General features: G+C 47.7%; 3 protein-coding genes across 3 annotated transcripts; 1 reads left to right on the top strand and 2 right to left on the bottom strand.

Annotated features, from left to right (window-relative positions):
• Window positions 1-96: 96 nt before the first annotated feature.
• Window positions 97-1,601, bottom strand: LOC144131366 (uncharacterized). The gene is made up of 2 exons (XM_077664447.1): window positions 1,059-1,601; window positions 97-975 (listed from the first exon to the last, which is right to left on the bottom strand). The coding sequence occupies exons 1-2, from the start codon at window positions 1,245-1,247 to the stop codon at window positions 763-765; spliced, it is 402 nt and encodes a 133-aa protein (XP_077520573.1). The 5' UTR covers window positions 1,248-1,601; the 3' UTR covers window positions 97-762.
• Window positions 1,602-2,628: 1,027 nt separating this feature from the next.
• On the bottom strand, window positions 2,629-3,426 carry LOC144121564 (uncharacterized). The gene has a single exon (XM_077654875.1). It carries the CDS (start codon window positions 3,424-3,426, stop codon window positions 2,629-2,631), a length of 798 nt encoding a protein of 265 aa, XP_077511001.1.
• A 1,369-nt stretch (window positions 3,427-4,795) lies between these two features.
• LOC144131349 (uncharacterized) lies at window positions 4,796-7,211 on the top strand. Its single transcript, XM_077664446.1, has 2 exons — window positions 4,796-5,233; window positions 6,016-7,211. The coding sequence occupies exons 1-2, from the start codon at window positions 4,802-4,804 to the stop codon at window positions 7,099-7,101; spliced, it is 1,518 nt and encodes a 505-aa protein (XP_077520572.1). The 5' UTR covers window positions 4,796-4,801; the 3' UTR covers window positions 7,102-7,211.
• The last annotated feature ends 4,869 nt before the right edge of the window (window positions 7,212-12,080 follow it).

Here is a 12,080-nt window from a genome sequence, read left to right as displayed (position 1 = left end):
TACCATGCAACATCTTGTTATTAAAGGACCTTTTTAATTGGAAATGAGAGCATGTGCACAGGGTGGAAAGCGCGTGATCTGCCAGGAAACACTAAAGCGGCCCCGAGAAGGGATCTTTATTAAGGATGCCAGCCATCTTGGGCCTCTCCACTTGGCAACGACGACAAAGCGTGTGTGGTCCCTATGGTTAGGCCCCAGCTGTGGAAGCCATCCTCGGACACGACCATGACCTTCGACATCTGATGTTTTTATTTAAAAACACAGGGACCAAAGTCGTGCGGTATGCAGTGCAATCGCCATGTGGTTCCATAATCATCCATTTAGCCCGGCTCTTTGGACGGATTCAGGAAACGACTGAAAAGAACAAAAGTAACGAGCAAACAAAGGTGCGCTGCATAAAAGTTAGAACGTAAAGAGACGAAGGCACGCTGCGCTAATGCTGTAGCGAGTTCTAACATGTAAAATTTAGCGGCTGGCGTCGATTTCTACAAAGCGCGAGTAGTGCCTACGGAAATAAACAAAGGCGCACTGGAGATGGGTAAGTCTGTATACAAGCACGAGTTTTTGTCTCTACCAGCGATTTACTAGCTCACACCACGCTATTTTGATGTCTGGCGTCGATTTCGACAGAGAGGGAATACGGGCACGAAACGGGACGCTCGCGATCTGCCAGGAAACAATGAGGTGGCCCTAAAAAGGGCCGTTTGCAGGAGCACTTCAACCGCGACCTGCAGCGGCGTGGCGGCGCGGTGAGCAGTAGGCCTAGCAGTGGTCCGTCTTGTGCCCTTTGGCTCCGCACCGACGACACCGGTGCACGACGTACACCTCTCCTGGTCTTGCCCTTGAAGCCGACGCTATCCCTGGTCCGTAGATCTTGACGAGGGCCGCGACGATAATCTGTGACATCTGGTCGATGCCCCGGTCTGCGGCAAACAAGGACAGCATCGGCTCGCCAGAAGCATCCAGGAAACGATGCTGCAAAAAAAGTTACGTTACAAGCGCCGCAATTTGGCGAGTTCTGCACGAGAAAACTTGCGAAAACGTTGTTCAACCCTTACCTCGTGATTGAGAACGTGCACGCCAGACAAGCGCTTCATCGTGGCTGTCAGACGGCGGTTCAGATGGCGACGCCGGCGGTCCTCAAACCGCACCTTATGTGGGTCGTCGTAATGGAGTTGCAGAATTTTGAACACCAGCACGACGTGCTCCTGCAGCAAGAAAACGAGGTCCTGGAATGCGCAAGGCATGTAGGTAAGCGGTACAGCACTTCATGAAGCGAAATTTGAGATAAAATGCGTACCTTTATGTCGCTGGCGATTTCTCGCGGGTCAGCGCCTTTTGGGGGTCGTCGCATTGTCGTGGAAGCAAGAAGTGTACAGAAATTTCAGCTGGCTGCGCCGACGAGCGCACCACGCAAAAAAAAAAGCCATACCTGGACAGCTTCCGAAACGCGCGCGCCGCCGCCTACGCTCACGAAGAGAATGCCCGCAGACCACGCACGCCCGGCGGCCGGCCAGCCGGCCCTAGCGATTCCCTAGGCACTCTAGGGACAGGCCGAGAGAGGCGCGGCGAACCCACGTCCGGTTGAGAACGAGGGAGAAGCAGAAAAACGTCACGGAGAAGCACATCCCATCGACCAATCAGCGTTTCCAGCCCACCTGCACCGAAACGCTTCTGGTTCTGCCGCCCTTAAAAAGGCACCTAAGGAAGGATAACGTTCGCAGCGATCCTAGCGGAAATTACCCTCTTTTTGCCTCAATTTTGATACACAGGCGGCATAGGCGTTTGATACACTCTTTTAGTTCACTCTAGTTTGGGTAACTGTGGTTAGGTGGCGTAACTGCAGTTTCGTCTGCCGTAGGAGCACGGTTATACAGTATTGTGCGTTTTTATCGCTGACACATTCAAAAATTTCCCCGCCTCAACCGCTGGCTCATTTGCGGTGAAACTGCGCACAGAGCTTGCGTATTATGGTAACTTTTGTATCGTAGCAAGTTTGACAATGGCACTTACTTAGTTCAGGCGCACATGATGCGAAAACGTAAGCGTCTACGAGAGATCGGCGAGCCAAAACCCGCAGACGACGCTTTTTCGCTGAGAACCGGCAGTGGCGCCATCTGTATTCGGCAGCGGAAAGCGTCACGACTAGGCCGCCGAGGCGAGCGTTGCAAGGAGCGCGGGCCCTTTAAATATGCCGTTCGGCATTTGCTTCATCTTAAGTATTTTCAAATTATAGCACTGAAAAACAAACCAATTCTAGGCGTATCTCATCATTTGCCCTATTAAAACGATATACACACATTAGGCCGGAAGAACGGCTCTTTTTCTCGCAGGACGCCCCGCCGACCTCCTCTAAGTCAGCGCAACCGGTCCTTTGACTGGTCCCCTGTTTTTGGGCGCAATAAAAGAGTTTACCTACCTACCTCCGTCGTCAAAAGGGAATGGTGTGAGCTGTTGAAAGAAAGAATACTAATTTATTGGCAGTACACGCCGTACGCTCGTGTGTACATTCCGTCCATGTGTCCGTATCTTTCTGAACTGTTTTAAGAATGATCTGCCACCGACTCACCCTTGCCGCTGCATTGGTTGGAAAGCTGGCAAGTAAAAGACGTTCAGGCTGCAAAGCAATCAATCCTCAAAGTGGCCTCCTGCAGCGTCTATGCATCGCTGCAACCTGTGAGCGTATTCGCTGAACACTGCAGCTCTCATGTCGTCGCTTATCGTGTCGAATTCTTTTTTTATATGCTCATGAAGACGCTCAACACTGTGAAGGCTTCCAGCCCTGTAGACGCGCGATTTTATGTATCCCCACACGAAAAAATCGCACGGCGTCAAGTCTGGCGATCGCGGTGGCCAAGACATATTGGGCGACCCACGCCCCATCCACCGGCCCGGAAATTCTTCATTGAGCCATTGTCTAACTTTGCTTGCGTAGTGAGCAGGGGCGCCATCTTGCTGGAAGATGCATAGCCGCTGCTGCATGTGGTACTCCACCAGCTCCGGCAGAAATCGTTCCTTCAACAGGCGCAGATAAGAGTCAGCAGTCACACTGTCCTCAAAGAAGAACGGGCCGACCACTCCCTCTCGCCAAATTGCGCACCAGACAACAGTCCGTGGCGAGTTCACGGCCCTGGTGTGAGTGAAATGCGGGTTGTTTTTCGACCAGAAACGTGTGCACTGCCGGTTTACTTGGCCGTCCAGGTGAAAAACAGCCTCGTCACTGAACATCAAAAAATCGAGGCGTCCAGGATCTGCTGCCAGTCTCTGCTGCTCTGAGCGACAGAATGAGACCCGCTGGGCTTTGTCTGCTGGGCTTAAGTGCTGGTGTACACGCACCCTGTACGGACGCCATCCTTTAATCTGAAGTGCTCGGCTCACCGTCGATGGGGCTACGCCGAAAAGAAGCCCAGCACGGGTGCATCTCATACGAGGGTTGGTTTCAAAGACCCCCTCAACCGAATCACCGATTCCACGGCGTCCCTTTCCTTTATCTTTTCTTGCTTGCCTATTCACGGATCCAGTGTCTTCAAACTTATGGCGCCATTCCGAAACGGCTGTGTGAGACGGTGGCCGCCGACGAAACCGCACCATAAATTGTTTGCGGACGTAGTGCATTGAGTTTCTCTCAATTAGCCATACCACTGCCGCAGCTTTCTCTTTCGCACTGTAAGTTGGCATACCGAAGCTCATCACACAACACAGTGCAACGAAGACGTCTAAACAGCAGGGAAGAATAAAAAGTTCGCACCACACAACGAAATTAAACGAGAACAGCAGTTCAGGACTTCGTGGTGTCACCCTCCGATGCTTTCAGAGAGTCCCGAAACCAGACGAAATGAGCTGAATTGGATAAGCCACTCGGCAGAAGAAGAGATCAAACAATATTCTTATTAAGGTAAAGCCTCTTTAAATCAGTAATATTGATATTTTTCCGCTCAATTAGCCGAAAATGTTGTAAGCGCTTCAGTTGAAGCAGACGCAAATGCCGAACGGCATATTCAAAGGGCCCGCACTCCTTGCAACGCTCGCCTCGGCGGCCTAGTCGTGACGCTTTCCGCTGCCGAAAACAGATGGCGCCACTGCCGGTTCTCAGCGAAAAAGCGTCGTCTGCGGGTTTTGGCTCGCCGATCTCTCGTAGACGCTTACGTTTTCGCATCATGTGCGCCTGAACTAAGTAAGTACCATTGTCAAACTTGCTACGATACAAAAGTTACCATAATGCGCAAGCTCTGTGTGCAGTTTCACCGCAAACGAGCCAGCGGTTGAGGCGGGGAAATTTTTTAGTGTCAGCGATAAAAACGCACAATACTGTAGTTACGGGGACCCGTTGTTTTTAAGGTCGCCCGTGTAAATGCGGTATTAGAAACATAAGCAATCACGTGACAAAGACATTTCGTTTGATTCGGTCACGGCAGACACATTTAAAACACGCGCGGCGCAACCGTTAGTGCGGTCTTGCGGTGCGGGATTCAAAATTTGTGTACATGTGGTAGTACGCTGTTGACTACGGCCGCTACCCATCATATCTGCCATACGTTGAATGTGGCAGCGGCGCCTTGTCTTTTGTGCGAAAGCTTTTGATTAGCGGTGAGTGCTGCAGCTAGTCGTGTACTGGATGCTCAAGCGTTTCCTTTCATTTCGGTGCTTAAGTCTAAACCATGGTTTTCTGAGATTCGCTTTTGCATGTATCATATTTGTCTTTTTTTCTCTCACTTAATTAAGTCGTGTACCACCTTCTGCTACCGGTTCTAACACTGCTCAATCGGGCCTCCCGTATTTTGTTTCGACAGAATTAAGGAACATGGCTGGGAAGCTGCTAACCTTCTCACCGCCTTCGAAGGTGCCTTCGAAGGTAGTCGAAGGCAGAGCTGTGGATGCCGAGGTGCCCATTCTGCTGCTGCAGCCATTCAGCAAGTCGCCGCAGGTCACTTTCGAACAGATTCCGGTTGGCCAAGAGGCAGTTCGCCAGCTAAAAGTCTCGAACCCCTCCAACACCGACCACATGGTGACACTCAGCGATACGCTGCGGTCAAAGGGATTCAGAGCAGACCCAGAAGTGTTCAAGCTTCTGCCTGGACAGAGCCAGCTCGTGTCGTTCTTCTGGAAGCCTAATGGCAACGAGACATCAAGCAGACTGGCTGTCCCTATTTCTACAGACAAAGGCTACAAGGGCCGATTCGTCTTGCTGGGAACAGTCCGCGAGGAGCCGAAGCCATTGAAACCACCGCGTAAGGTACGACTGGCCCTTACTCAATTCCTGAGGGCGCCTACTTTATGAGCACGTAGCTGCGTAGCTGCTTCAGTCTCTATCTGCTGATCATACCTGAACTTGCTTCCAGACTGATGCATTGAAATCCATTTTGTGTCTTTATCTGTTTTAGCTAGTATGGCCTATGTTCTGGCGACATTCTGCTTCCAACTCTGGCGTCATCGATCTTATACTTAATTTCGCTACTCGGAGCTTAATCACTGAAAGTAAATTTCTTCCTGTCGGGTGAAGAATAAGTGAGGAAAACGCACAAGCAAAAAGCACAGACAGAAATGGTAACATCCTGAGTTACTGCCATACTGAAACGGGTTTTGTACAAAAAAAAAATGTTCTTTCAGCCTGCATGTTCACTTGAAAGTGACCCTTCTAGGCAGGATGCTCATCCAGAACTATTTTTCTGTTGGTATCCTTCTAGGTACATTAACAAATCCAAACCCAAGAAGCTTATGCTGGCCCACAATGTTGCATTTGCACTGAAATGGGCTGCTTCCAAATACACGGCCTTCAGAGAGATAGTCACCCCAATTTAGAAGAGATTCCTTGTGTCCCATCTCCCCATGCACCTTGCTTATCTCTGCTTAGCCCCCGTCCTTCCAGACCTTCCTTTTCCTGCTGAAAGAGCTATTTTGTCTGCATTTCAACTTGGTGCGTGACATAATTATGTCTGCAGTATTATAGCTGGATTTGCAGTAAAAGGCCTTGTTCAGACTTGACTACTCATGCACGTATTGCTTTTTAATGTGCAGAATCTGGTCAAGTCAAGCATCCTCACCAGTTCACAGAAGCCAAACCTGAGCTCAAGAGCTACAACCTCTGTGCAAACACCAAAGAAGGTTAACTCAACTCCTGCACGTGCGTGCAAAAAAGTGGTGCCTCCCATCAGAGCGACCATCCCAAAGGAGTTCAAATCCTCTGCAAACAAGAATGCTGGTCGTGAGAACCTGACCTCAAAAGTTTCTGCATCTGCACAAGTGTCCAAGAAGGCAGCCACAGCCATGTTAGAGCCATGCAAAAAAACAGTGCCTCCAGTCAGAGTCACTGTACCTAAATGTTTCGCATCTCGTCCAAACAAGAATGCCACTTCCAACCGTCCTGCAAGCAGCTCATTACCTGCATCCATCACCTGTGATCCTCTCATTGGTGGCGACGCTCAATCCCTGCTAGGTGGAGGAACCATTTCAGTGGTGCCGGCGTCCAATAAATCTGGAGGCCTCTATCCTCTGAAAACAGCAACATGCACGGAGGAGATCCGCAGAGAAATGTTTGCCTGTGGTGCTCCTGCTTTGGAAGCCACAGCAAACGTCACGGTGGAGGATAGTGAGGATAGCTTCAAGACTGCTAATGCTACATTTGAAAACAGCCTAGAAATGTCCAAAAATGCTTTTAATGACAGCCTGGAACCAGGTAAATTGGCAGATTCAACTGCTGTGGATGCAGCAGCAACAGTCAACAATAGCGAAGAACACTCAGACTTTGGCAATGGCAATAATGACACCTTTGTACTTGACCTCAGTGCTGAGATGTTATATCAGCAGATAATTGAAAAGCAGTCCTGTGCCAGTTCACAGAAAGAAGAACCCATCACCACATCTGCGGAGCAAGCCAAACCGCTTCTGTGCACCCCACAAGAGGCTGACATTGAAGGGTCACTATGGCCTCCACAGCTCCAGGCCATTTCAAATGAACAGCGTTCTTCATCACCGAAGTGCCCGGCCAAGGCTAGCAAGGAGGACAGTTTGCCCGACATCGAGAACCTGCTCACTGAACTGGAGCTAGTTGCAGGCCGTGATCCAAGATGCAGTGTAGATGACTCGCTGCTAGAAATGCTGTAGGTGTTTGCAGCTGGTTCTCACACGCAGCTGGTTCTCACATAAGAAGGATGTCACCTGCCGCACAGGTAGATGTTTTCTTGTCGAATCCCGACGAAGAAGCACGTCCACTCCTTCCGAAACGCATCTGCTCCGTTCACTGTCTGGTGCCTTCCTCGCGACCTGATGGACCACGGCAAGCAACTCCGGTGCCGTCTTCCGAGGTTCTACGGCGAACTTGGGGCCCAATGCCAGGACATTCTTCACGTGCTCAGGTAGATGGACATCTCCAATAGTAGTGACGTCCCTTCGAACCGTGCGACCTGTATGTGCGACCTGTATGACCTGTATGTGTTGCTACGCACCACCAAACCAGAACGTCAAGCCGACAGGGATTTCCAGGCATACCTTCGCATCGCCTCACAAACGACAGAGTTCATGTGCGAGGCTTCTCCAGGGCTGTGTTCCAAAGATACTGCAACGCTTGCTGCCACATGAACTCTGTCGTTTGTGAGGCGATGCGAAGGTATGCCTGGAAATCCCTGTCGGCTTGACGTTCTGGTTTGGTGGTGCGTAGCAACACATACAGGTCATACAGGTCGCACATACAGGTCGCACGGTTCGAAGGGACGTCACTACTATTGGAGATGTCCATCTACCTGAGCACGTGAAGAATGTCCTGGCATTGGGCCCCAAGTTCGCCGTAGAACCTCGGAAGACGGCACCGGAGTTGCTTGCCATGGTCCATCAGGTCGCGAGGAAGGCACCAGACAGTGAACGGAGCAGATGCGTTTCGGAAGGAGTGGACGTGCTTCTTCGTCGGGATTCGACAAGAAAACATCTACCTGTGCGGCAGGTGACATCCTTCTTATGTGAGAACCAGCTGCAAACACCTACAGTGACCTAAGTTACATCAACAAACAATCTATTAAAAATTGCTATATTAATACTTTTTTTGCTTGCTTGTTTTCTTTTTCATTCTAACTTAATTCTGCTTTTCTGTTGTTTTTTTACAGGGGGCACAAAGAAGCCTCTCAGAAAAGTGTGAGAGGCAGGGCTATATTTGTCCACTTGCAGACTAAAAGCATTTTTCTTTTCAGTGGCCATAGATAGATTAGATAGATAGACAGAGGCAGACAGACAGACATACAGACAGGTAGGTATGCATGTATGCATGCATGGTAGGTAGGTACACTGCTTTTGCTACGATTGAGTGACACTGCTATTGCTAAGATTTTGTTTGGCTTATCTTTCTATTATAACCTAGTGCTTTGTGCAATCTTTACATAAGCTAGAGGTTTAAGCGAATTGTAGATAAGCCTTCTGCATTTTGTTTTTAATCTTGTAATTTGCATATTACTTGTTACTGGGGTGTGAGCGAACGGTGAATGAGGGTTATAAATGTGCCCATTTTGTTCCAATAAACAGTTGGTAGTGTGCGCATGTGTTGTCTTTTTCTTCCTTCGGTTGTCTTCATTGCGCCGAGGTTTTTTCAGTCATGCAGTCACTCGCGCCCCACAGCTGGCCGTCATTAAGTGACAGCGTACCTTTGCATGGCGCACTCTGTGCAGCTCGCAGACGTCTAGCTGAACGAAACAATTCCCAGCACTGTTTGAAAAGGAGTGTTTGTCTTACCCATCTGCTAGAAATGATTGAGAATTACGGCAGCACTGAACTCTTTGAAGACCATGTTCGTGTCGAAGACTTCTTCCCTTCTGACGTTAGCAGCATTAACCAGGCAGGGAATTCCACCCATATGTTTTAGCAGTGGAGGTCAGCAAAGAGTAGCGGTACCTATGCCTTTTAAAATTTTATGCATGACGCGATTGTGTGTTTCCCTTGCTAAACTTCGCCAAAGTGAAAACAATCAATGGACGATTAAAAGAGTTTAAAAGGTCACCTCTGTCATTGCTGACATTGCATGCACACCTCCATTGTGTGTAGCGTAATTCTCTTATGCATGCCCAGGCTAGTACATTATCGAGAGCAGGAACTTTTAAACTGCAGCTCCTATTTAGCCCTGTCGTTCTTGGTATGTGACGTCTGTACCACTTACCATGGCAGCACTTGAAATCATTCAAATGCAGATAATAATAACTAGCAGCATGCTAATCAACTTATAGATGCCTACAAGTGACCACTAAGCACCGATTTATTACTGTAAGGAACAAAATGTGCCGAAAAATTCATCATCGTCAGCCCAACAACGCTCACTGCAGGGCGAAGGCCCCTCCCATGTCTCTGCAATTAACCCTGTCCCTTGCCAGGTGCGGCCACCGTATCCCCACAAACTTCTTAATCTCATCCGCCCAGCTAACTTCCTGCTGCCACCAGCTACGCTTGCCTTGTCTTGGAATCCACTCCATTACCTTTATTGACCAGCGGTCATCTTGCCTTTGCATTACGTGCCCTGCCCAAGCCCATTTCTTTCTCTCGATTTCGGCTTGGATGTCATTACCCTCCATTTGTTCCCTCACTTTAATCACCGATTACATGTGACATCGCAATAGCATAGCCAGACGTTTCACTGAACCTTTGGAAACCATTTCATTTCAGCCGCCGCGGTGGCTGAGTGGTTACGGCGCTCGGCTGCTGGCCCTAAAGACGCGGGCTCGATCCCGGCCGTGGCGGTCGAATTTTGATGGATGCGAAATTCTAGAGGCCCGTGTACTGTGCGATGTCAGTGCACGTTAAAGAACCCCAGGTGGTTGAAATTTCCGGAGGCCTTGACTACGGTGTCCCTCATAGCCTGAGTCGCTTTGGGACGTTAAACCCCCATAAAAACCATAAACCCATTTCATTTCATAGATGCTTATACCTGTGTTGGCCAACGGTTCAACTCCCGATTGATAGCAGAATCAAGCTGGGACTAGCAGTTCTGTGCTAGAGCTCATGCAGATTTGAACACATAGTCCTGCACTTGTGTGAAATTTGGGGGCCCACAATCTTTGGATCAGAAATGCCTCATTGGGCAAGAGGGTATGCACACGCACGCACGCGCACACACACATGCACACACAAGGCAATTGGTTATATTGGTTGGGAAGTCTCGCTTGAAACTGTTTCCATTTACATTCAAATCAAACTTTATTTCACACCCGCGACAGGTGGAGCCAGGAGAATCCCCTAATGTGTGGTGATGGCAGACATCTGGATTCTTCTCCGACGCTTGTATGCCATCGCTTAAAAATTGTTGCTTGATGTTGCGCACAGCAGACAGGTTGCACAAAGGTATGCACACATCTCTTGGCAATGTTTGCTTGTCAGAAGCAATAACCTAGGCTGACAATAAAGGCCTTCTTAATTGAAACTGTAAATGTTGATATAGCCACCTGCCCTCACATTTGCTGAACTGATGCACTGTGTTAAAAGTAGATGTACTCACAGACAGCTACTTTTACAGCTCTAATAAAAGGGCACTGAACTGCTTCGAGAGTTTGACAAGATTCAAGCATTGGAACATGTGTGAAGCTTGTTAATAAGGAAGCAGTTTTTTTTTTGTGGGAAAATTTTAACATGGGGAAGTAATCGCCGATTAAAGCCGCGACACTCCCAGTAAACCACTTGTGTTGACTAGACGTCAGATATACGTACTGCCCAGATGTTATGAACATTTATCAGATGACCGTATATATCTGGTTGACTAAGAATCAACATCCCCACAACTGCGAAATGCCTCTCCAGATCTGGTAACAGAGACATACTTTAGATGTTGCAGCTGGATGTTTGCAACATGATTTGGATCTTGTTCTGGCGCTCAGGTATGCTGATTGAACACAGAAGAGACGTTGCTTTTCAAAATTAAAAGTTTATGTGGAGGTCAAAAAAGGAATAATAATTAGTCTTGTACTGTTGCCGAGTGCCTTCAAAATATACACAAGCTTGTTGCTGGCATTAAGAGTATGGAAGCATGCATTTTGAATTTTTATTAAGATACTGGAAGGAAAATGAATACAAATCGGCAGAAGCATCCTGCTATATCCAAAAATCTGAATAATGTAGGACATACACAGTGTTCGAAGTTAACTTTTCCAGATTTTTAAACACAAATAATTACAAGAAGGATGATTTTACAGATAGTGGTATATATTCCGTAAAAGTGGTTTGTTACAAAATTGTGAAGGATTAATTGTGGAAACTTTGTCTTTGATCTACAAACAGGATACAGTAAGCTGTTTCATCACAATATTTCGTAAATATAGGGGTGCAATCCCATAGCAAATGCTTAAATGTAGAGTAACGGGCACTTGACTACGATTGTGATATCACCATAAATACAGTCAACATTTTTTTAAGGTACAAAAAAGAATAAAAACTAGGGTATGACACCTTTCAACATGTCGTTAAACAGAAAACTCGACTAGAATCTGAAATTCAGACACCAGGGCAGCTGGTCAAGTGAACAGAATTTACAACACAGAAGAGGCCCTCGGAATGTGACGCTATAGGCTAATGGTAAATGAGCTAGTTCAAATCGCAGCTTCAAGAAGGATCCCATTTATACAGTGCGTTCTTTACAAGACACTATACATTGGAAATTAAGCACTGGACCATAAAGTACACGTATACCCATACTTGCCTCTCAGACAAAAAGAGTAAATGCACATAGTCACAATATAACAGAATTTTTCAGATGAGTGAACCCACTGAATAAGGAGTAAATGGCACATGATATGAGTACTAATGACATGCACAATGGTCTTAGATTGTAGACTCATAGCAAAACCAAGAATTCTTTGATAGCCAAAAGACAAAGCTGTTCAAAATAAAAAAGACTAGAACACAAAAGTATCATACATTTGGCACATGTGCACACAATGAACATAGTTCAAATCTGGCAGTTGGGCGACTAAATGGCAACTCCACGTAGGTTTGTGGTTATAAGGTGCTAATGATGAACATCCTGGTCGAAGCAGCCAGTCTCAAAGACGTCAAGGCTTTATGGCTGCACATTGAACAGAACTGTTTGCAGATTCTTGGCAAAATATAGCAACAGGAAACTT

Source organism: Amblyomma americanum, chromosome 1, assembly GCF_052857255.1.
Source record: "Amblyomma americanum isolate KBUSLIRL-KWMA chromosome 1, ASM5285725v1, whole genome shotgun sequence".
NCBI classification, from domain to species: Eukaryota; Metazoa; Arthropoda; class Arachnida; order Ixodida; family Ixodidae; genus Amblyomma; species Amblyomma americanum.
This window is presented reverse-complemented; position numbering and strand designations above follow the sequence as displayed.

Coding starts and splice junctions, on each gene's coding strand:
- LOC144131366 (XM_077664447.1), bottom strand. CDS start 1,247: ATGCCTTGCGCATTCCAGGACCTCGTTTTCTTGCTGCAGGAGCACGTC. Junction 976..1,058: donor TGCACGTTCTCAATCACGAG/GTAAGGGTTGAA, acceptor CTTTTTTTGCAG/CATCGTTTCCTGGATGCTTC.
- LOC144131349 (XM_077664446.1), top strand. CDS start 4,802: ATGGCTGGGAAGCTGCTAACCTTCTCACCGCCTTCGAAGGTGCCTTCG. Junction 5,234..6,015: donor CATTGAAACCACCGCGTAAG/GTACGACTGGCC, acceptor TTTAATGTGCAG/AATCTGGTCAAGTCAAGCAT.
- LOC144121564 (XM_077654875.1), bottom strand. CDS start 3,426: ATGAGATGCACCCGTGCTGGGCTTCTTTTCGGCGTAGCCCCATCGACG.